The sequence below is a fragment of the Salarias fasciatus genome, chromosome 9 (assembly GCF_902148845.1).
Source record: "Salarias fasciatus chromosome 9, fSalaFa1.1, whole genome shotgun sequence".
Taxonomy (NCBI): Eukaryota; Metazoa; Chordata; class Actinopteri; order Blenniiformes; family Blenniidae; genus Salarias; species Salarias fasciatus.
Genome location: NC_043753.1, coordinates 20,108,814 through 20,131,405, shown reverse-complemented (window position 1 = coordinate 20,131,405; position 22,592 = coordinate 20,108,814). Strand labels below are relative to the sequence as shown.

Below are 22,592 nucleotides of genomic sequence, written 5' to 3'. Positions count from 1 at the left end.
GCACGCAGTGTCTCCGCTGATTTTGCAGCTCCGTGTCATGAGAGGTCAACTTTAAAATGTGGCCTCACGAGGACGGAGCACGTCGGAACAGAGCGCCACTTCGGCTTGAATGTCACAAAAACAGGCTGTTTCCGTCCTATCACTTGCAAAAATAGTGACCTTACAGTGGATGAATTACCCTCCTCCCAGTGCTCCCTCTCCACTCTAATAAGCACGGGATTGTTCGCAAAAATGGGGTGGGAAAAAAAGAGATAGAAATCCATTTGTAAGTCTGGGCTGTGACTATTTGCATGGTGATGAAGGCCCCGAGTGTTCTGCTGTGTTCAGATGTGAGTCCCCGACAATAGAGCCTGTGTTTGTTCTTTCCCGGGAAGTTTGAGGACAGAAATGAGGGGAAAGACGAAGACGAAGAAAAGGGGGTGGTCATCAGCGGAGGGGATTACTCATTGTGAGAACCACGGGCTTTCGTTCCTGCTTTTGTGGCGGACTGAATTGCTCTCCAGTACCGGGGTATTTAGTTAAGCAGATTGCGTCTCATCGCGCCCGGCGATGATCTCTCTTGACGGCGGCTGGTGACAAGTGGCCCGAAGGACGGGAGACTGGCTCAGGCAGGTGGGTGTGGCTGGACGACACACATCTTTTAGGACAACTGCTTTTGTTACTAGGCGGTATTTGACATATTTCCTAAGAATGGCTGCGAGGAGGTATGCGGGGAGTCGCGGCGTGTTTTCAATCTGAAAGCAGAGTGAGGAACTACTGAATGTGAATGCTCAATGAATCCAGGATTCCTTTTTGTGTGTCACAGAAAGAAATCAGGAACTTGAATGTCTTTAAAGATGGCTGCTGATAGTCTGACAGGTTTATTCAGCTGAAAAATCATAATAAAAATGCCAAGAAAGACCTTTTCATCTCATACTGACCACTGTGTCTGGAACCAACCAGGAACCAAACTTTCCTCTGTAGCATCGTTTTAAATATAAAAAAAGTGCAATTAAATTAATTGTTCTTTTTTAAGTAACTCATTTGTTGCGATTTACTCCTCAAGACTCCCACTGTTCCTTCAAACATTTACTTTCACCACTACATCAAAACAGTTTGCAATTCAGTGATGATTCAGAGTTACTCTGAAATGATCAAAGCAGCTGATGTCAGATTATATCATATATAAGAGTCAGCTTCAAACATGGAAGTCCTTCCAAAATAATGTTTGGCATCAAGTCCAGTCTGGAAATGTGTCATTTCTCACACTCAGGCTGGTGTTTCCCTGCTGGCGTAGTTCAGAAACAGTGGCTGTGGTGTGCACACATAACTGAGACACTTTGTTTCACTCGAGTCAAGAATAAAATTTACATTTTCAGCTTGTATGGAGATACGAAGGTGGGCTTAGTTGTCACATTTATTATGTTTTACCCATTAAAATCACAGGACAGGAAAACCAACTATCTCCAAACAGATGCTTCTGCGCTGTTTGAGGAAACACAGAAGCACCACAGCTCAAGGAGTCGAAGCAGAGGTCTCCTCCCGGTGAGGCGACAGCACCAACCACTGCGCCACCGCGCCGCCTGAGTACTGTGATAACAGAGCAGAAGCATGTGGAGTAAACATCGTGGCTCGACACTTTATCCAGCACCTTAAAGTTAACGCTGATAAGTTTTATCTCTGAATACGTTGATGTCTGGAATTCTTTCAAAGTTTTGTCACAAACTTCCTTTTTTTCCTGTCATAATTAAGTCTTTTATAGATAACTGCCTCCAGTTAAATCCACTGATCCTTTTTTTTAATACTTCGCCGTAATGACTAGGCAGCATCAGTTAATTGTTTTTCAACAAAATAGAACGGAGACAAATAATAGGACGGCGTGATGCTTTTCCTGATGAATGTCAGGGAAAATTCTTGACATTTTGCTAAACAGCAGTGATTTCCACTTGTGCGCATAATAAAGTCAAACAAATCACTTATTAACAAGCACACTTGTTAATGGCTTGGCATTCCTCTGTTGTTCTTTGTTCGGTCCTGAATTTCCACGTCGGCGTTATTGTTTTATGGGACTGAATACAAACAGCAAGTCCTGGAAACTTGATCTGAAAGAGGTGAAGCTTCACAGGTGATTTTTTTTTTTCTACAATATTTCAAGAAAAGGATGAATCTGGATTTGGCTCTTTGTCTCGTCACATTTTTCTCTAATCAGTCATCGCATTTAAGACCGAATAAGAAGAGTGATGCTTGAAAAACAATGCAATTACTGCTCATACAGAGTTGGCGTTAGTTCGCGGTTATTGTGAGCCGCCGGTTTTGATATTGATGTGTCAAGCGCAAAGTCAAGTGGAAGCTGCTTTTACTTTATTGCTGCGTTTCCCACATTTGCGTTGGCACATTAGACACATTTTAATAGCATCCTGGAAACCATTTCTGCAAAAGAGCGGCATTTTATTAGCCCCAACACATCGCCATATAGGAAAATGATGTGACGGTCTCAGAGCATCTAGTGCTTAACATTGTGAGACTGCAGCTCATTGTCATTCTGTCATGTGGCGGAGCGGCGTTCTGTACATACAGGCTGCAGGAGGTCTGCTGGAAATGGGAGGAAGGCCTATTAGAGGTAATGAATGGCTGTCAAGCACAGGGCACTCTGCATGTACCGCGCGTCATGTGGAACCGGGATTTCTTTTGAAAGGAGAAAATTGACCACAGAGTTCAATTAATATTCCCTCTCTCTTTATTTCCCCCTGAACTGCTACACCTGTAGCTCAGAGTGGAGGTGTGTTTTATGCTGTAGGTACACACATAAAATCCAACTTTGGCAGGGAATCATTGCTATCGAGCGCGATCAGGAGAGCTGTCACACACGGACATGTGTTTTACCTGCTTCCCAGTACCTCAGCTATTTGCAGATTTTTTTTTTTTTGGCACATTCATTATTTTCTCCCAAGATTTCATCACTTATTTCTAGAAAGGCTCATCTCGGCAAATTGGCATCTAAACATCTGTTGACCTGTTCTTTATTTGAGCCCCGAAACGCCCAGGAAGGTCTGGAGGCAGATTCTTTTGGCATGTTGGCAGCTGAGTAGCTGCTCCCAGTAACCTCATCCAGGGCTGTTGTCTGGTTTTGGCTCAAGGCGTTCTGTACGGGCACATGCTTGGCAGCCTTTACGAAAGACCATAACAGCTCACGATTCACTGGCCACTAATTGGAATGTCACTCCACAATGCTGGGAGATATGAATACAGCCCGAACGGCCGCAAACACTCACACTTACTCATGTTACGTGTCGAAATTGAGAATTCAAATATAAATGCCTGCTTCAGTAATTGATTTCACCAGCTCATTACAAATGGGTCTTGGCAGCTAATTTAGTTTTACAAGATTAAACATGAACATTATGAGCTGTTAAAGCATTTATACTGCAAGTACTCTAACTGCTGAAACAACGTGGCGTGGTACGCACTGTTTTTTAAAATTCTACTAAAAATGCATGCATACTTGGTTTCCTGTGTTTCGCTCTAGATTAAAGCATCTCCATTGTGGCGCTGTACGTTACGTGCTGATATTACAGTGTCAAAAAACTCCATTAAAATGGCTCAGAATTATGGCTGTTGTGACTTGTGGCTCTTAATAACAAGTGATCCTGCTGAGTGCTGATGTATGGCTCGCTACGTGACTGGAGAGCAGGATGAAGTCGGGTTCAGGGTTTGTCTCAATAAATAATTTGTGCTCCTTCTTTTTTTTTTTTTTTCAAGTAAATGACGTCGTGAGACAAAAGTTCGCAGTGATGCATGGTTGCAAGCCCGATACGCCTACGCAGCCGAGTAGAAATAATACCGTTAACAAGGAGGAATTACTGTTTTACTGTTAAAGGTGATAATCCTTTTTAACCTCGGGTGACAAGCGGGCTCGGCGACAGTGACATGTAAACACAGAGCTGACAGCTGATGGTTATTGTGGGAAGAAAACCAGAATCCACGTGTCCTGTATTTAAAGACGACTGATGAGTGAAGTGTTGTAACTTCAGCCGGATCGTCAGAGGGAGATAATGCATCTTGTGTGGTCCTGACTAATCCGCTGCCTTGTCTGACTTTCATTGTCCTTACACTCTTGACCCTGGTCCGGGTGCACGTTATAATTGCTGCATCGATTTGACTGATAGTTTGTCAGCGGCATGTGTGTCTCTGTTTTCCATGTCTGTGGAGACATTGATCTCATTAGAAGTCTTCATTAGTCAAGCTGCAGAGTGCAGTGTCATGCTTAAGGAATGATGCTCTGGCTCCACTCCCCCCCCCCCCGCCCCCACACCCCTCCCCCACCCCCCCCACCCAGCCCAGCTCAATGCAGAGCCTTGTCTGAATTCAAAACAGAGGGCTGTTTTCAGCTGCCTGTGCAGGACTGTGCAGGATGCCAAACAGAAAGAACCACACCAGACAAGGGTTGGGGGGGTGGGGGTGGGGGTGGGGGAAGGGGGGGGGGGGGGGGGGGGGGGATTTTGGTCAACTTGTCTTCATTGGATTTCTGAATTTGAAAATGATAAAACCTTCATGGACTCAGAGCGCAGTTTTATTTCTTTCGCTCTATAAACACTATTTTATGTTCATCCAGATCACGGCGGCTGTCAGGAGGGGCGCATGAATGCTGGGCGACATGTGAACAGTCACCCAGACAAGCTCAGACTAATCCACCGTTATTTAACTTAATTCTTCAAGTACATATAAATCTCTATAGTTCACTTGTTATAGGTTCCCTTGAGATTTTTTTAAACAAATTATCCCCTACTTTCTATTATTTTAATGTTTTTTTTTTTTGGTTTTTTTTTAATACGGTGAAGTGTCCAGGAAACTTCTCCTCGCTGTTTCATGATCCATGTTTTCACAAAACTAAGAAACAAAGTAGTGATATCTCAGCTCCGGTCTGCTGTGTCGTTCCTGCTACTCTTAAGAAATTGCTTTAGAAAATCATTGTTTTCTTTGGAATTTCACTATTTGCTCAGACGCTTGGTGGGCCGGATTGAAGCCTATTGTGGCCCGGTTTTGGTGCACGGGCCTCATGTTTGGCCCCTTGATCTTTACCCCCTAAACGCAGCAAGAAATGGGCTGTACTTTGTTAGTGTTCCCAGAGTTTTCTGCTTTTCCCATCTGTATTTATAATCCCTACGTCTTTAAAATGAGATATTTTGATCGGCTCTGGTTGGATATTGCCGGTGCAGCCGGACGCCATGCTGTGATGAAGTACAGCCGGCGGTATTACTTCCCACTGAAACCACCCACAGTTGATTGGTGGCTTTAAACTGCCTTCAGGTGTGAGTATTGTGATGTTGTGCCCTCTGTATTGGCCTGATAATGGACTGTGCACTGACCTGTGCAGGGCGTGTGTGTTCTTTCCCCCCAATGTCAGCCGGGACTCGCTCCAGCTCGCTGCCGCCCCAGCTCGGATTGAATGGCTGAACGCGCCACGCACAGAGCGCTTTCTTTTGTCCATTCACGAGCGCACGTTACATTTAACAGACGTAAGAATGCAGAAATGACGTCAAAGACGAAGCAGATGTGGCCACGGAGAAAAGCCGTCTGTGTCTGTTGATTGCGATGTATGCGACCCAGCAGCAGATTCATCCCTCATCAACATATATGAACGTTAATGCACAGCGGGGCTCGGTGGGGCTGCAGCCCGGGGCCACAACCTCTGCTGGGCTCTGCGTTACCGCTCTATAGAATATATCATAACGGAGGAAGATCGAACTCATGTACGGAAGTTCAAACAGATGTTTGTTTTTAATATTCAATATATATGTAAAGATTGCATTGAAATTCTCAAAAAAAAAAAAAAAAAAAAGTGGTTGAGTACAATAAATTCTCTCTGAGTATTAAGAAAACTAAATGTTTTTTGGAAAATAAAAAGGAAATAATAATGACTTTGAAACAAACATTTGGATGTAATTTTTTTTAAAATAAATGCTTCATTTTATTGATCATAAACAATCACATTCATTATATCAAAGGAGAAAACATCCATATAAATAACATCATCATATAAATTGAGGGACATAGGCTCTCTAGATTACCCTGTAAGTCTCAGTGCGTGAGGATCAGAAGCTGAAGACAACCATAAATTCAAAGATCACTCTACAGATATGAGATTTCTATCATAACAAAGTGACAAATCCATTGTTGACATCATATGAAATTCTATTAGACTTTATTTTTTTAATCATAAAATAATGCAAATAATCTTAAGGGCAAAATCGAAGTCCCTTCCAGGGAGAACAAGTATAATCCGAGAGGCTATTGTTGTGCAAAAAACTTGCAAAGCTATTAAACTGAGATGTATTTCCTGTATTGGAGTGCCTTGTCATTATGTTTGTGCAGTAAGCCACAGTGAATAACTGTGTTTCTTGTTTTCTATAATTCTGAGGGGCAGCTGATAATAATAAAGTGGCAGGTTCGGCAAATATATAGACTGTCTTCCCCTGCCTCAGCCTGTTCAGTGCAGAGAGACTGGGTTGAACTGCTGTTCTGTTACAGGATTAGTATATGTACAGCATGTCAGTGATTGATGGGTGTTCAGCCTTCAACAGTCCTCTCTCACCTGTCGGACACAGGTGTTCACTCATAACGAGATGGAATTATGTGTTTCTATTATCCTCATTGCCTCCCCGGTAGTTTTTTTCTGAATAAATCTGTGGGCTCAAACATGGTTGAAAAATGAAAAAAGGGCTTTTATGTAGCCATCACACGGAGTGAAATATTCCTGGCAGAAGGCGTACACTGAGAGGCCTGCGGGGCGTTCATAGCCCAGGGGCCCACGTTCAGATTATGGCACCCCTGCCCATCGCCGCGGCTCCATAAAAGAAATGCTTAAAGTCGTCAGCTGAAAGAATAAAAATGGCCTCTGGACATGTCCTTCAAAGAGCTGCTTTTCACATTTTAATTGTTTGAGCACATTTTAGAGGCAGCTCTACTTTTACTTGAATAAGAAAAGTTAAATCAATTTTATACATTAATCTGATGTTTCGGTGCACGAGCATGCTTATCAGTGATAAATAAAAGAGCATGACCACTGTTGCCAGCTCCGCTTTGTAATTATCTCATTTTTTATTCCACACTGTTGCTTTTGTGGCAATAAAAGACAGAAATTTCCCATACACGTTGTATAATTAACAACTTTTAATGTCACTCTAATAGATATTTCGGTTTTACTTTGCAAAGCCGGGGCCCTGCACGAAATCTGTCTCTGCAGACATTAATTGAATTGTAAACTTTTTATTCCAGAGCTACGAGCATGCATTCAAACCGACTCTTAACGAGACGGGATGGATCGGGAGATTCCGATACGGCGCTGGCGGATGAAGAATCAGTAGCAGTGGAGCAGTGACACCCCCATCTTCTGTCCACTCGCTGCGGGAAATGCAGAGGAAATGCACCGACGGACGGTAAAGATGAGCACACCAAGTGTTTTGGCTGTTGTGACGGTCTTTTCGATGATTCCTGGCGGAGTGCTGAGCGATATGAGAGGCACTCAGGGTCTGGAAGCCCAACAATTGGCCCAGGGGTCCACTCATCTGCACCGTCGCCTGAAGAGAGGCTGGATCTGGAAACAGCTGTTTGTCCCCGAGGAAGATCCCACTCCTCGTGTAATTGGCCAGGTATCGCTTCATCTTGAATGTCTGCCATGTCCTTGACGCGCTACTCCTCTTTGAAAATGCATGTTTCTCCGCAGCTGAAATCCGACTCGGACCGTGGCGAGTTTACCATCAAGTACATACTGTCCGGCGAAGGCGCTGGAGACGTGTTCGTGATTGATGAGTATTCTGGCGAGATCCGAACGCTGAAGAAGCTGGACCGCGAGGAAAAGGCCTTCTACGTCCTCCGAGCCCAGGCCATCAACAGGCGGTCCAACGAGCCCGAGGAGCCCGAGTCGGAGTTCATCATCAAGGTGCAGGACATCAACGACAACGTCCCCCAGTTCCAGAACGAGCCGTATGTCTTCAGCATCCCAGAGATGTGTCCCGTTGGTAAGTTGGACAAATCCGACACTGAGTGCGATGAATTCTATTTTCATTGGAAGCAGATTGCACAATGTGATGAGTGACACTGTGCCAGGCAGGAGTAGTCCAAAGAGGATTTTACATCCATTAGTGCCCGTTAACACAGGAACGATCAGCTGGAACCATGTTTGTTTACATGTGTTTACCATGGAGTGACTGCATGGAGCGCGGAGCCAACACAAGCACCACATGAAACGTGATGTGACGGAAATTCACAAGATGGTGGAGAATAGCCTTACCGCAAATAAAACAATCTCTCTGGGTTCGGAAGGTGTCCACTTTTCTGTTGGACTGGTTGGAGTTCCTTTTACATGCAGATGACAGGTGTATTTCTACAAATTCACGAGCAGACGCTTTCATCAACACTCGGTAATAAGCTGGAATCCACTTGAGGTGATGAATAAGGTATTATTAACAAAACGAGAGTCTCTCTGATGTGAGGGATCATCTGTGTGCAAGTCCAGGTTTATTAAAGCCGCCGTAAATAGTAAAGTTTTACTGAGAAAAAAAAAGATGCTTCTAAATTTATATATGAAGTTCAGACACCAAGATGTTTGTTACTTTTTAAAAAAGTGTGCACATCGTATGTGCTACTATATGGCCAAAACCAACCCTACAGCAGGTGTTGTATGGAGCAAAACGTCTTTAGCAAGAATTTTTTCAGTAGCTAGTTGTTGGTTGTTGTTCATAGTTAAATTTCTGATTGATTAGTTAATGAGTTAATGATGAATTCATCTTCCTTCTATCCGTATAAATCATAAAAATAGCTGATATGTTTTCAAACAAAAGTGAAACTTTTCTTTTTGCACAGCTAGAATGAAACGATCTACAACTAAAATGAAATTTCCTAAATTAAATCCTGAGAGAAGATAATGAACAAAAGGTTATATGGATGTCTGTCATCTGTCCCCATTCAGGAAGTTAAAAGTATTGCTTTTCATATCGTGGCTCGGATGCTTTTATGGATAAATTTCTTAAATAATGTTATTATAACCACTGCCCTTTCATACCACAAACATTACCATTTCAATTTATATGTAATCTGCTCTCGCGGCGTAATATCTCGCTCGTGATAAATCATAATGCATTTGAGTTGGAGAGAGGGAGTGAGAGCGGAAGGCTGGAGTGAGGGCGACGGAAAACAGGGACCGCTGCGGCAAATCCGAAAGACAGAGTGAGGAATGAGAGGAACCAGGGAAGAATAGCGTGGAAGGCAAGGTGAGAACAAGGATATGGTCAGCGTGGAAAAGGGTAGCGAGTGTGACAAGAAGATAGAGAGGTAAAAGAGAATGAGTGCGAAGCCGGGAGACGTGCAGGGGCAGGTGGATGCCGAGATGTTGGCGGATAGGTTTGGAGAGGTTGTCACGCACACTCGCACAGCCTCGCTCCAGTTGTGAAAGGCCAGCGCTGCCCCCCTCCCCCCCCCCCCCCCCCCCCCCCCCCCCCCAACCCCTCCCCCACCCCCACTCTTTTCCTCAACATCCCTCCCCTAGCCCTACCTCGCTCCCCCCTGAGTCAGACAGACAGACCCTGCGGGACTGTGGCATAATCACTTTAGTTCCCTGTCGACTGGAACTGCTAACTCCGACTGTGTGACCCCCCCCCCCCCCCCCCCCCCCCAAACCCTCCACCCCCCCCCACAGGCACCACGGTGGCCCAGGTGACAGCCACAGATGCTGATGATCCCATGTTTGGAAACAATGCCAAGCTGATTTACTCCATCCTGCAGGGGGAGCCGTACTTCTCCGTGGAGCCAAAGACAGGTACAAGGCTGCAGACAGAGGAAGCCTGCATTTCTTCACTGGGTTAGCTTGAAAAAAAAAAAAAGAAAGAAAGAAAAAAATGATCATGTCTTTGGGCTTTTTGGACAAGCCTGAGACTTTCTCTCACTTTGAAAAATTGCATTATTTTCCATAAGTTTATCTCATGAATCAACTTTTGACCGATGCAGCTACTTTTTAGGCCAGCAGTAAAAGTTCACACCGCAGCGGAAAATTGATTCGGCTGATGTCCGTGAATGTACATTTACACTGTTCTCTTGTGTCATGCACAGGTCAGTCCGAGCTTCCCACACACACTGTTGACGTGAACTGGTTGGGTGAAGGCATCATTGATGTTGTGAGAAAAAAAAAAAGAAACAGAAAAGCAAACATTCAAATGCAAATTAATTCAATATGTGAAAAGGGAAAAAAAATCTGACTTTTCTGAGCAGTGATTGTTAGTTGTTATTGAGGAGTAGGCAGCAAGCGACTGACTCCAAACCACAACAAGTTGTAGTTTTGCTCTTGGCTTCAGTTGACCTGTGAAGATAAGTGTGAAGATATTCAGTTTGTTTTTAATGCCATTTGGTTTTCATGGTAGATATAAAGATTAAAAAAGGGCTTTATCTGCCAACAATACTTTTCTTTTCTGGCTTTTTTTTATTATTATTTTTCAGTATTTAACCAGGCTCAAATAATCAAATACACTTATTTTTAGCTTCAGAAACTTGCCTGTTTTTGATCAGAGGAAAGTTCACTGTCTCAATCGTTTGGTTTTAATTGTTATTCTATTTCCTGCAGCCTCCTATCTGGCTCCACCGAGGAAGCATTAAGTCATCTGAAGGACTCCGATTTGACGTGTATTGTGCAGCTGTTACTCTGCATGGTGCATATTGTTGCTCGGATGCTAAACTCTGATTTAAACAGAAGCAATCCGTGTATTTACAAGGGCCATTTTATTCCTCTATAAATCTGAATAAGGCCTAATTCCACTGTAAAATGACCATGTAAACACCTGAAAACTTTATTCAGAATTCAGTTTGAATCTGAATAGACCGGCGAGTTTATTCTCCTTGGGAAGCGGAGTTATATGCTAATTAGGCGCAACTTCATTCTGGTCGTTCTGTGCATGCTCCATCGTGATGAGCAATTTTGCAAGATGGTGGCCCAATCTATTTAACGGCAATTTTAGAAGAATTCGATTTAACGAAATGAGTGGATCAACGGGTGCTTAACAATGCGGACATTTTCAAAGCTGTAGCGTTAAAGTGAAAAACGCTGTTTCCTTCCGGGAGACGTCGGTACGTCATGGCCGCCCCGTCCAATCAGAACGCTTTGCAGACCCCAGTCTGAGAGGGGATTTAATTCTTCGTTTTCCACGTGTAAACACGACGTTCATGAATATAATTCTGAATTACTCAATTCAGAATAAACCAATTCCGAGTTAAAAACACCATGTAACCTCACTCAGCAAGAATCAACGGGTCTCCCCTCCCGTCATGTCTCCCCCACATGCAGGGACCATCGTCACGTCGTGGCCTGACATGGACCGCGAGGCCAGGGAGCAGCACCTGGTGGTGCTGCAGGTGAAGGATATGCTGGGCCTGAGCGGCGGTTACTCCTCTTCCACCACGGTCACCGTCAGCCTGGCTGATGTCAACGACAACGGGCCCACATTCCAGCACCGTGAGTCGCGTCCGTGACCCGCAGTGATGCAAAACGCGAGGCCGCACACACTCGGGGAGTCAGTGGGAGAGCACGAAGCGTCGCAGACTGTGAGGACATGTTTAATATCACACCTACGAGGTATTTATTTGATCGCGCTCTCTCCGGTTCGGGTGGGTGGTTTACGCTGCCAGCGCCGCAGTCGGCTGCGCGCGCCGCGTTTTTCAACGCCGGCAGCCAAAATTAAAAGGAGACAGTCGAAGAACGAGAGAAGGAGAGCGAAGGAGACAGCGAGAGGAGATGGGGCTGCTCTCCCGCTCATCTGCATGTGCATGTGTGCCACACTCTGGATGAATTTAATCATTCACACATGAAAGGACATTTGTCATGACCTTTGGAGCAAACCTGGCCTTCTCAGCGATAAACCGCACTAAATGAATGCTGTGGGAAGAAATCAATTCTGTAGGAAGAGAACAGCAAGGATGATACTTTCAACTATTAATGTCACATCGGCATTCATTGCAGGTATTACTGTATCCCAGGGATTCTGTGTTCAGTCCTAAGGCTTTATAAATATTGTATGACCACACTTCACTTTGAACTGTGGCCTCTGCTTTGTCACATAATTGCAAATGATTATCAGCAAGATTTTCTTTCTTTTTTCTTTTTTTTTTTTTTGTGTTAAGAGCAGCTGGTTGCCTGTTGAATCCCTCCCAGTAGTGGCAACCGTCCAAACGGAGTCACTGTAAAACACAATCACGTTTTCTCATCTTCTTATTAGAGTTGGGCTGGGATTATGGGGAGTTGCCACAACTTATCTGTGACTCACACAAATTGACCCTCCAACACAATGTTCTCCCTCCTTATCACTTTACACCCCAGCAGACTCTCCCGACTCGCTATTAACAACTTACTGTCATGCTCTGTTTACATTTTTTTTTTGACGGGAGGGTGAACAAACTCTTGTTTTATATGTTGCTTTCTCAACTTCTGAATTTATCATCGCAACCCGCCACAATTTCCACTTTCGCGAGCAAAGAGTATTTTGTATTCCTTTTGATATTCCGTTCAAACGTTCACCTTCTCAGACTAATGATGCGGATGACTTTAGAAAACTCTCCGTGTCTTCAGACCTGTACACCTTCGCCGTCCCTGAAAACGCAGCCGTCGGCGCCGAGGTGGGCAGGATCATGGCGGAGGACGGAGACGTCGGCATCAATGCCAAGATGACCTATAGTCTGGAGGACGACCTGGAGAAAACCTCCACGTTCATCATCAAAACGGACCCGGGAACGCAAGAAGGGGTGGTCCTCCTGGACAAGGTGACTCCATGTTAAAGATCAGTCTGTTCCTTGAAGCGTTCGTAGTGACTGGTTGGCAGAACCGAACTGTTGCTGGGTATAAACGACGCAATATGGTACACAGTGATATAAAATGTGAACAGTCCCTACGCTGAGTGACTGATGAGGACATTGTGGAGAGACTGCATAAGTTTTCTTCTTCCATTTGGAGCGCAGTGAAAGAGACTGAATATTTGACCGGCGGCATGTTTTCAGTATTTCTCTTTGAAAGTGTTTCTATTGTTGGATTTAGATCTATGCAGGTCTTTTGTGTTGTAAGTATTATTTATTTGTTCAAAATAAATGAATGAGGTGGAAGGACTGGTGAACGAAACAACCTCTTTATCATTCCAGAAAGACAATAGTAGAAGGACCACTCAATTCTGAAACATGTATTTTGCGGTTTTTACCATCCTTCCTTTTAGGTCTAATTAACATTAAACATAAAAAAAGGTGAAAAGAAAAAAAAACTTAGACATTGTACTGCAGAGGAAACAGCTGCTCAAACAGGACTGGCGGACATGTTAAAGCATAAAACCACACAATAAAACACATTCTTTCATGTTTATTTTACATTTGATTCAGTGAAACATTAATTAGCAAAGCATCCAAGCTTAAAAAATACAAACATGTTATCTAAATACCAAGCAAGTGTCATCACCCTTGTACCACAAAGCCAGTTTCACTATCAATCAATCAATTTCAATCAATTTATTTTTGTATAGCCCAGTATCACAACAACAGTTGCCTCAGAGGGCTTCAAGATGTTACATTATGATGGAGTAAATCCACCTATTCAGTATCAAAGGAGACAGGGAGGCACTACTGCCAACTATTAACATTGTTGGCTTGAAATAACCAATTTAAGTCGGAATATAAGTGCTCAAAGCCCTGAGCTCAAATTGGGTTGGTCCAGGTCCACGAAAGGCCTCCTGAAACATTTATGCAGTGCACTGTCAATGTCGTCCTGCAAGCTAGAAATAGTGGACTCATGTATGTTTTCCACACCTTATGGGGAATTTCAGTTTTGGTTACAGCAATAGTAACATTCGCAAACAAACTTTAATGGCTGAGTCATTGTAGGAATGTGTTACTGGTTTGCATGCTGCTTCCTCTGTAATGTTAATCAAAAGCACAGCATTGTTTAAATCCATGCTCGCAGCTGGTCGCTCATTGGATCAATTAAATTATTTTAACATCCGGTTTTAGTCACGTCTTTCTTTCAGTGGAGTGATCATCAGTCTTATTTAAAAAAGCAATGACTCCTTAAACTCATTTAATGATGAGAAACAAGGTGTTCTCCGGTCGGAGCTGCTTTCTGTATTAATATTAACTGGTGTTTCTTTCCTTTCAGCCTTTGGACTATGAATCAAAGAGACGCTTCGTCATGGCGGCGGAGGCGGTCAACGATCACCCGGACACTCGTTTTCTGGATCTGGACGAGTTCAGGGACAGAACGACGCTGAAGATCGTGGTGGAGGACGTGGACGAGCCTCCCGTCTTCCTCTCGCCGGTCTACGAGTGGAAAGTACCCGAGAACGCGGCCGTGGGGACGGTGGTGGGCAGCGTCGGCGCCAGGGACACCGACACAATCAACAATCCTGTCAGGTGATTCCAACAACGGCATCTGCCTCCTAAAACCCCACCATCGGTGTGACAATGGCGAGGCAGACGCCAGAGCTGGTGGGGGCGAAGCGTCTTCTGACAGTTTTCCTCCACAGGGTGAAAAATCATTCCATTTCAAATAGTGTTAGTCGCACGGTGCATCCGTTTTTACCCTTGATCTCTGGATACCCTGTACATGGTCATATTTATCTCATATTACTTTAGTCGGAAATGAGCCCCACTGAATAAATCATGGCCTTTTTTTTTTTTTTTTTTTCCTTACCTCACAGGCTTTTCTATCTATTGCCGTGGTATTATCACAAAGCGACGCGGCCGGGACGTGGGAATGTAATAAAGCACCATACGAGGTGGCATATGGAATTGAGATTTGCAGTCATTTGCAAGTGGGGCACGTTCCAGAGGAAACAGCGGCACTGCTGGTGCTTGTAGTCCATCTCGACAGAGCTTAAGAGTGGCAGGTGCTGCATATCATCCTCAGTGTGGCTTCTATTACTGTCCCTTTGGTGACAGACTCTCATTGATTAATAAATTCAGGCTGACATTTTAGGGGTTTCCACAGTTCCAGTAAATATGATTAAGGTTGCTGTGGTCAAATTGGCTTATTTCCCATGTTGTTATCAGCGAAGTAGCTCTCAGAAATGATTCATTACTCTGTTCCTCTAATTCACCGTGGTACTATAATCACTTATATTAATGAGTGTTTAAGGTATGATGATATGAAGGACTTATGCAATACCAAGAAATGTGTGTGGTTTTTTTTTTGCAAGATGCAAATGAAGAGGAAAGAGAAATGAAGTAAAATGAGCGGTTCTTACCCAAAAGCATTCTCTTCCTATTTTAACTGTATATCAATGTCATCACAACAAACGGGAAAAGTGTTTTTACCAAATTGAAAACTGGAAACATACACAAATATGTGTCTTTCTAAAATGTTTTTGCTGGATCACACCAGTGTGTGTGGCTCGATCCACTTTGTTGGTTATCTGTCAAATTTGAAAAAAATAAATAAATAAAACAGATCACAAAAAAATGAACAGTTTGCCTAATTAATCTCCCCGTGGTATCACAATGGTTCGTTTGCCCAGAAAACACCCTTGCCTGCTAAATGTGCGTCTCCGTGATTTTCCTTCCAGATATTCCATTGACAAAAGGAGCGATTCCACAAAAGCTTTCAAAATAGACCCAAACAATGGGACTATAACCGTCGCGAGAGGTTTGGATCGAGAGGCTGCGAGCTGGCACAACGTGACTGTTGAAGCCAAGGAAACAAGTAAGGAGTCTGCTCTAAGTATTTCACCACTGTCGGAGTGAAACCTGTCCGTAGCGTGCTGCAGCAGCGCGGTGACCTTTGCCATGTTTGCACAAAGCTGTAGTTTCTGTCATTGGATTACCCATGACTGTAGAGAGGAGCTCAGCTATCCTCCCTTCTATCTGTTCACCTCATTCCACATGGCACCACGGTGGCACTGCCAATATTAGATAAGCCCAGACTTTCCTCTCGCTGGAACTTCCTTTAACTCCTCCTGGGAAAACTCCAGCCATTCCAAGGACGGCTGAGAGATAGAATCTCTCCATCGGTTCCTTGTTTGACCTTGACTGGCACACCTCCGGTGGGAGGCGTCCGGGGACTTCCAGATCTAAAAACCCCGTGTGAACCGGTTCCATTAGAATGTAACGCTCGTGCTTCTTCTTGGAGCTGGTCCAAACCCCGTCCAAAAGGTCAGGCAGGCCACCCAGTAGAGAAATCTCATTTGGCTGCTTGAATAAGAGATCGTACGCTTTCATTCATGACTTGAAGTCCACAGTCGTAGGTGAGAGCAGGAGATGTAGATCAACTGATATACAGAGAGCTCAGCTCGCCTTTCAACCGCGGCAGTCTGAACAGCCGCTGCGTCTGCTGCTGCTTCAGCCGGAGGCTGATCTCACGATCGCTTCTCCATCTCTGGACGCTGCTCAAGAATCTCTTCAAGGTCGACTGAACATTGTTTGCCACTGTCTGCCCAGACTCGCCCCATGCTAATAACTGCCACGGCTGCCTTTCTGTCGAGCCTGCCGCTACCCGGATGCTCGACTCAAGTGTATTTCTAGTGTAGAAGCATTGAACAGCGGTTAGAGATTTCTTCCCAGTGATGTGACCCCACACCCACCCTGGTCCACCGTAGTTAAACCTTTATTCATTTTTGTCTTTTCGTTTTGGAAAAGTTGCATTTAAATGGAAATGTTTTGAAAACTATGTCCATTCACAAGGAAATGACAGGAATGTTGAAAACGATGTTGTTTTGTTGTTGGGCACTGGTGAGTGCTCCTGGGTTTTCTTAATAATGAAATATTCATTTTTAGTAGCTCTGAGCACCATTATCATACAAAAGAACACTCAAAATCCAAGAAAAGGTTGCTGTTTTCGCTTGAAAGCGTCACCATGTAAATTGGGCCTCAGTGTCAAGTTACTCAAGAACTTCAAACATTACTCTCAATCATCCCAACAAGCTTTAAATTATTTTTGGAATGACTTCAATATGTTGTGTCATTTTGAGAAAACAAGGTTAAAAACAGCTAAAATGTGTCAAACTCTCATTATTTGGTAGAGGACTGACTTTTATTTACTCCTTGTTGAATTATCTTGTTTTGGTAAAAACCCGTGTGAACAGTGTCCTTCCTGTCACCGTGGACGTCGACTAAACATTTCTCATTCTTAAGTGTTATTTCTGACAGAGCTTTTACAAAGCATTTATGATACATGCACCCAGTGGACTCCGGCAAACGTCTGTCTTTCTCCACTGCAGCACAGAACCATTTATCCTCCTCGGTGGTGGTGTTCATCAAAGTGCTGGACATAAACGACAATGTGCCAAGGCTTGCAAGAGATTACCGGCCGTATATCTGTGAGGGGACGCAGGCGGGAGAAGTATGTATACTACGAGGCTCTGATGTTTGTCTGAATCATTGTCGTCGTATGACATTGTGAATTAACACGATTGTTTGCTTAAAGTTCTCTTGTTTTGTCACGTCACAATGTTTCTGTTCATTTAGAGGTTCACCTATCTCCCTTAGAGAAAATCCAGAATGAACTTAAAGAACTTTACAGCTTGTTGTGGCCTCTTTGCTACATATTGGACATTGTTAACATCTGTATTGAAATGTTATTAGTTTAAATCTGAGAAGGTTTGTGTATTAAATGTGGATTTCAGTGCTCTGCCGTGTGCACGGTGCTGCCTGTGGTGTTCTGATTGTATTCATCCAGTGATGTGTTTTTGTGTCTCGCAGCTCATTCAGCTGCTCAGTGCCGTTGATCCAGACGACCCCGCGGAAGGACACCACTTCTACTTCTCCATGGTCCCTGAGAAGCACATCAATCCAAACTTCACTATCAGAGATAATCAAGGTTGCAGACGATTAGACAATACGGCGCACAAATACATCACACAATAGCTCCGTATTTCTAATCGGGTCACGGCGGCTTTGTCTGGTTCCTTGAAAAAACATTTTTTATAAGCTGCGGTATCAGTTTCTTGTTTGCGAAAGAGTCTGATTTGTAAAATACACACATTTGACCTGAAAATAGCGAGTCCACTCCAATGCAGATGATACGTGGTTAAGAACAACTACACTGGTTCTGTGTGATGGCAAAAAAAAAAAAAAAAAAAAATTCAACTTCCTCAAACAATACTAAAGAGTTACAATGACAAAATGTGATTTATTTTTCTGAGCGGTTCTGTGCTGCAGTGTTTCTTGGGTAGGTGGTGCGACTTCACTGGTCCATTAAAGTTGTGCAACTCTGTGAACTTTTCGTTCAGAGGCCCCCTCAGCACATTTCTCATTTTCTTTTGGACAGAGCCAGATTTGTTGTTGGTCTCCTATTTGTAGTCTTTGCTAAACTTCACTAAGACGCTGCCGGCGTAGCCTCTTAGTTTGCATTGAGACATGTGAGAGCGCTATCGATCTTCTCTTCCAGCTCTTGGCAAAATAAAGGCAAACAAACATATTTTCCCAAAATGTCAAACTATTGCTTGAACGAAACTATGCCCAAGAGTGGACCTTCTGTCTTAATTCTTCTCTGTAAAACAAAAACACAGAACAATCAATATATAACATATACTGTAATAATAACATCAGTTGTATACACTGTACTGCATACAATATCTGCAATTAGATATATCTTTATCACGATGTGATAATATTAGAAATCAAAGCTTTTTCATCTCAGTGGATGAGCAGGATAAGCCAAGGAATGCCTCAGAATAAATGACTGATGCTTTCCTTTAATGTTGTTGGTCAGTTCAGAAAAATATTATACTTATAGTCCTGTGTGATTACTGAAAAAACAACCTGTAAAACTACAACTTTCAACAATGTGATGAAATTAGATAGAGGAAATGCTTTTGATTGAAGAAATTTAAATTTAGATGAAATCTCTGTATTTTTCAGCACTTCTGTAGGGAAATCTATGAGTGTGCTGTGTATGTGGAGCCCCGCAGGCGGGTCATCTGAACCGCTCCTCTGAGCAATCAATGGCCGGTCCACCCGCCTTTTCAAGTTTTTCAAAGAAAAACAAAGGAAAAAAAAACCATATGCAGCATGTCTGAATGAGTGTGGATGAAATGTAAGCAGGTACACAGCATGGGTGGTTAGCCACGCCGGCACAGCGGCCCAGTCAGCAAGCAGAAAACGAATAATGAATCGAGAAGAACCGCATTTAATAGAACGCATCTCCATATGCCACGAGGCTTATTCGACTCTAAAGAAGTTCTCTTTCGGAGCCTTGATGAAGTCTACACCTGGAACTGAAGCAAATTTCCCAAGTTAACTTATTTACACACAAAATATTTGATTTGACAAGGTGTTGGGGCCTCTCAGAAAGCTGGGATCAGCTTTGAAATCACATTAACTGTGTCAGCTCACTTGTTTTTCCTCCTCTTTCTGAATTCCCCCGAAACGGCTGCTCTCACACCGGGAGCAGCACTCATGTTCTCATCCTTTTAGGAAAACTGAAGATTGCATCTCTCACTCTTGACATGGCTTTCAGACAACACGGCCGGCGTCGTGGCGCGCAGGAGCACTTTCACCCGTAAGGACCAGACCCGCTACCTCCTGCCGGTGGTGGTGGCGGACAGCGGCACGCCGGCGCTCTCCAGCACCGCCACTCTGACCGTCAGCGTGTGCAGCTGTCAGCCGGCCGGCCACTGCCCCTCGGGGGGGGTGCAGGCGCTGCCGCTGTCCATGGGGGTCAGCCTCCAGACCCTGTTAGGGATCCTGGCCTGCCTGCTCACACTGTCAGGTGAGAGCGCCGAGGCGTCTGGACTGCTTTCCTTCTGATCTTGATTCTAGAACAGTGGTTTTCAAGGCGTGGGGAAAGAATCTCGGGGTTTTTAACCCACGAGTGACCATACTTCCTCATTTCTTCCCCTCTTAAAGCTTTAAATAATTAAATGTGCACACTTTGGCGATATTCTCTGTAAATAAATTGCAGATAATCATCTAAATTGGCTGAAATACTTTTCAAAAAGCATTCGAAACCTTGAAAATCCCTGGTCTAGAAAGTTCTGATCAATGCTCGTATCGGGAAAGACTTTTGGAGTTTGGTCTCCTGGAGTATTGAAATCGACATTTGCAGCATCTGAGATGGGAAGACGAGTTATTTATGTGAAAAACGTGTGAATGTGGTCCTCAGACCGGTCGCAAATTTGGCTCACTTCAGCAGACGTCACTCTCAGCTTTGTTAACATGTCGAAGGTCAACATTTATTATGCATAATGCTCCTCCAGCAGCACAAGGTTTCGTGTTTTTGCCTGAACGCTGTTCATCCGTCCCGGCTGGGGATCGAGGGCAGAAGAGATTCTTTTACCGACCTATTTTTCAAGCCAATGAAGCGCACGCCAGGTGCTGATTTGGAGTTACCTGTTTTCAGATTTCCAAATGACATCAGCGTAAAGGCTGCTGCTGGATAAACAGAGCTGCCGTTCCTCCAGGCGTCAGCGTGATTGACAAGCCCGACGTTTAGCTGAAAAAAAAAAAAAAGATGACTCCTTTTAAAGGACTTGTTGCAAATATGGCTTGTTTTGTTTACACTACACGAGTGAAGTGAACTCAGGAGGTGGTTGTTTTTGCACCGTAGAATCACAGAAGACTTCACTAATGATGTGGACTGAGAATTTTTCAGGAAAGAAAACATTAGTTTGTTTTTTTTTTGTTTTTTTTTTTTTTTATTCTTGAATAATGCCAGCCTAATGCTGCTCATCTGGTGTTGTAACCAGCAGATCAAACTCCCATAATGCTGTGGCAGTCTTTGAACAAATCCATCAAACGGCAATTTTTACTGAAACGCTGTTGTAAATAAAAAGTTATTCTTTTGCAGCGGATCTGTTGAGGTAAAGCACTTCCATCCCCACAACGTGTTGGCAAGTATGATCGCGTGTTAAACAGCGGGGTGCTTTTACATTAACAAATCTGTGCTTTTTAAAAAAAAAAAACAAAAACAAACGAACTCACCAGCGTGCCTTTAACACACACTTTTAAAATGCTGAAAGCTTGCAGAGCGGTGATGTCAGGTAATGAGCGTATTGGTTGCAATACATCAGCAGCAAAGCCATCCTGGGACGCTGATGGGTTTGCATAGTGAAGAGCTTTATTATGACCTCGGCTGCTTTGTGTCCTCCCCGTGCCCATCACATGAAAGATTAATGACAAAACCTGCTATGCTAACATTCTGTCGGGTGAAAACAATAGCCGGTAAATATGCAGAGGGAAAAAAAAAAGAAGAAAAAAAAAACACTTTCACTCTTCCATGGTGCCATATGGAGCGTTTTCTTTATGTGTGAGCTGAAATTAAAAAACATAATTTATTGCTTAATTTGTCCTCGCTTTGATTTTGCATTCTTCACAAGATGCACAGCAAATAGTCTGGCTCGTGTCTCTTCTTGAGTACTTTTGCATTCTTTGTGCAGCTCCATCAGGCACCCTGGATGTTTTTTTGTTTTTTTTTTCTCTCTCTCTCTCTTGGTTTCTCACTAACCTCGCGGCCTGGTATTTAGCTGTAATGATCTCCAACTGTGTCGTGTCTGCAGCGCTGTCATTTCTAATCCTGATGGTGAGAAGACACAGGCGGAAGCAGCAGGACGAGCTGGAGCTGGAGGTGGAGGTGAAGGAGCTGGAACTGCCTGACACGGTGTCGCAGAAGGTGCTCCACTACGGCGGCGGCGGCGGCGGCCGGGCCGGCCTGGACCTGCGCCAGCCCGCCGTCCCGCTGCGCCCCCACCCCAGGAGGAGGGACCGGAGGCTGCGCAGGGAGGACGTCAGGGCCAGCATACGGATGTCCCTCCGGGAGTCGCACCTCATCGGCCCGGAGGACGAGGTCTTCCGGCAGTTCATTCTGGACAGGCTGGCGGAGGCCGACCAGGACCCTTACGTCCCGCCGTTCGACTGCCTGCGGACTTACGCGTACGAGGGGTCGGGGTCGCCCACGGGGTCACTGAGCTCCCTGGACTCCCCGGCGTCGGAGAGCGACTGTGAAGAGCCGGTCCATCCTCCCAGACCCTGTTTAGTGAGGCTCACTCCTTGGTACGGCGGAGCGGAGGAAGACACTGTCTTCTGAGGACATCTTCAATTTTTCATTAATTTAAATTTTGCATGACGGGCGAACGAGCTAAGTGCTCAACAGATGACTCCAAAATGTCTTACAAGTTGACTTGAACAAAACCATTGATTTTTTTTCCCCCTCTTTTTTTCAGGAGAGCTATCTTTACTATCATTTTCTTCAGTCTGGCTTTAAAGATGCTGGAAGGTTTTCTTTTATTATTTTTTTTTTTTCCTTTACAGAGACAGGTTTGCTCTTTCCTGCTGATTTCAGGCTTTGTGCTGCACTCAGCTGGCTTTAGCTCCATAGTCACAGTACGTGCAGCAAGTCTACTTTCTTTAAATGTCAATACCTTTATTTGGAGATAAACCTCACATAAAAGCCAACTCTGCTGCAGTGATCACAAAACTGAATCACTTTATTTCTTGCTGTACTTTATAATCTATATAATTAGTTGTATAAAATACTGTAAATAACTTGTAAATTCCCCCAGGGCCCCGCAGCCTTTCTTATTTTTATGATTATTGAGGTCAGAAAACATTAATTTTGCAGCTCTTTTAATAACTGCCATCTCAGCCAAGGACTTGTGCTCATATTCCAT

At 44.1% G+C, this 22,592-nt stretch overlaps 1 protein-coding gene across 3 annotated transcripts; it reads left to right on the top strand.

Annotated features, from left to right (window-relative positions):
* Positions 1 to 382: 382 nt before the first annotated feature.
* On the top strand, positions 383 to 22,226 carry cdh19 (cadherin 19, type 2). Of its 3 annotated transcripts, XM_030099765.1 has the most exons (13): positions 383 to 612; positions 7,255 to 7,628; positions 7,703 to 7,997; positions 9,674 to 9,793; positions 11,309 to 11,476; positions 12,587 to 12,777; positions 14,150 to 14,403; positions 15,555 to 15,691; positions 17,205 to 17,326; positions 17,686 to 17,803; positions 19,445 to 19,696; positions 20,774 to 20,786; positions 21,483 to 21,722. In XM_030099765.1, exons 2-13 carry the CDS (start codon positions 7,401 to 7,403, stop codon positions 21,577 to 21,579), a joined length of 1,995 nt encoding a protein of 664 aa, XP_029955625.1. In that variant the 5' UTR covers positions 383 to 612; positions 7,255 to 7,400; the 3' UTR covers positions 21,580 to 21,722. The 3 variants fall into 3 exon arrangements, with proteins under 3 accessions (XP_029955625.1, XP_029955624.1, XP_029955626.1); XM_030099764.1 differs by lacking the exon at positions 20,774 to 20,786 and having other exon boundaries at positions 21,483 to 22,226; XM_030099766.1 differs by lacking the exon at positions 21,483 to 21,722 and having other exon boundaries at positions 20,774 to 20,965.
* The last annotated feature ends 366 nt before the right edge of the window (positions 22,227 to 22,592 follow it).

Bases quoted from the DNA above. Each gene is read 5' to 3' on its own strand.
- cdh19 (XM_030099764.1), top strand. From the start codon at position 7,401: ATGCACCGACGGACGGTAAAGATGAGCACACCAAGTGTTTTGGCTGTT. The intron at 7,998-9,673 runs GTAAGTTGGACA...CCCCCCCCACAG, and splicing joins CCCAGAGATGTGTCCCGTTG to GCACCACGGTGGCCCAGGTG. The intron at 17,804-19,444 runs GTTGCAGACGAT...CATGGCTTTCAG, and splicing joins CACTATCAGAGATAATCAAG to ACAACACGGCCGGCGTCGTG.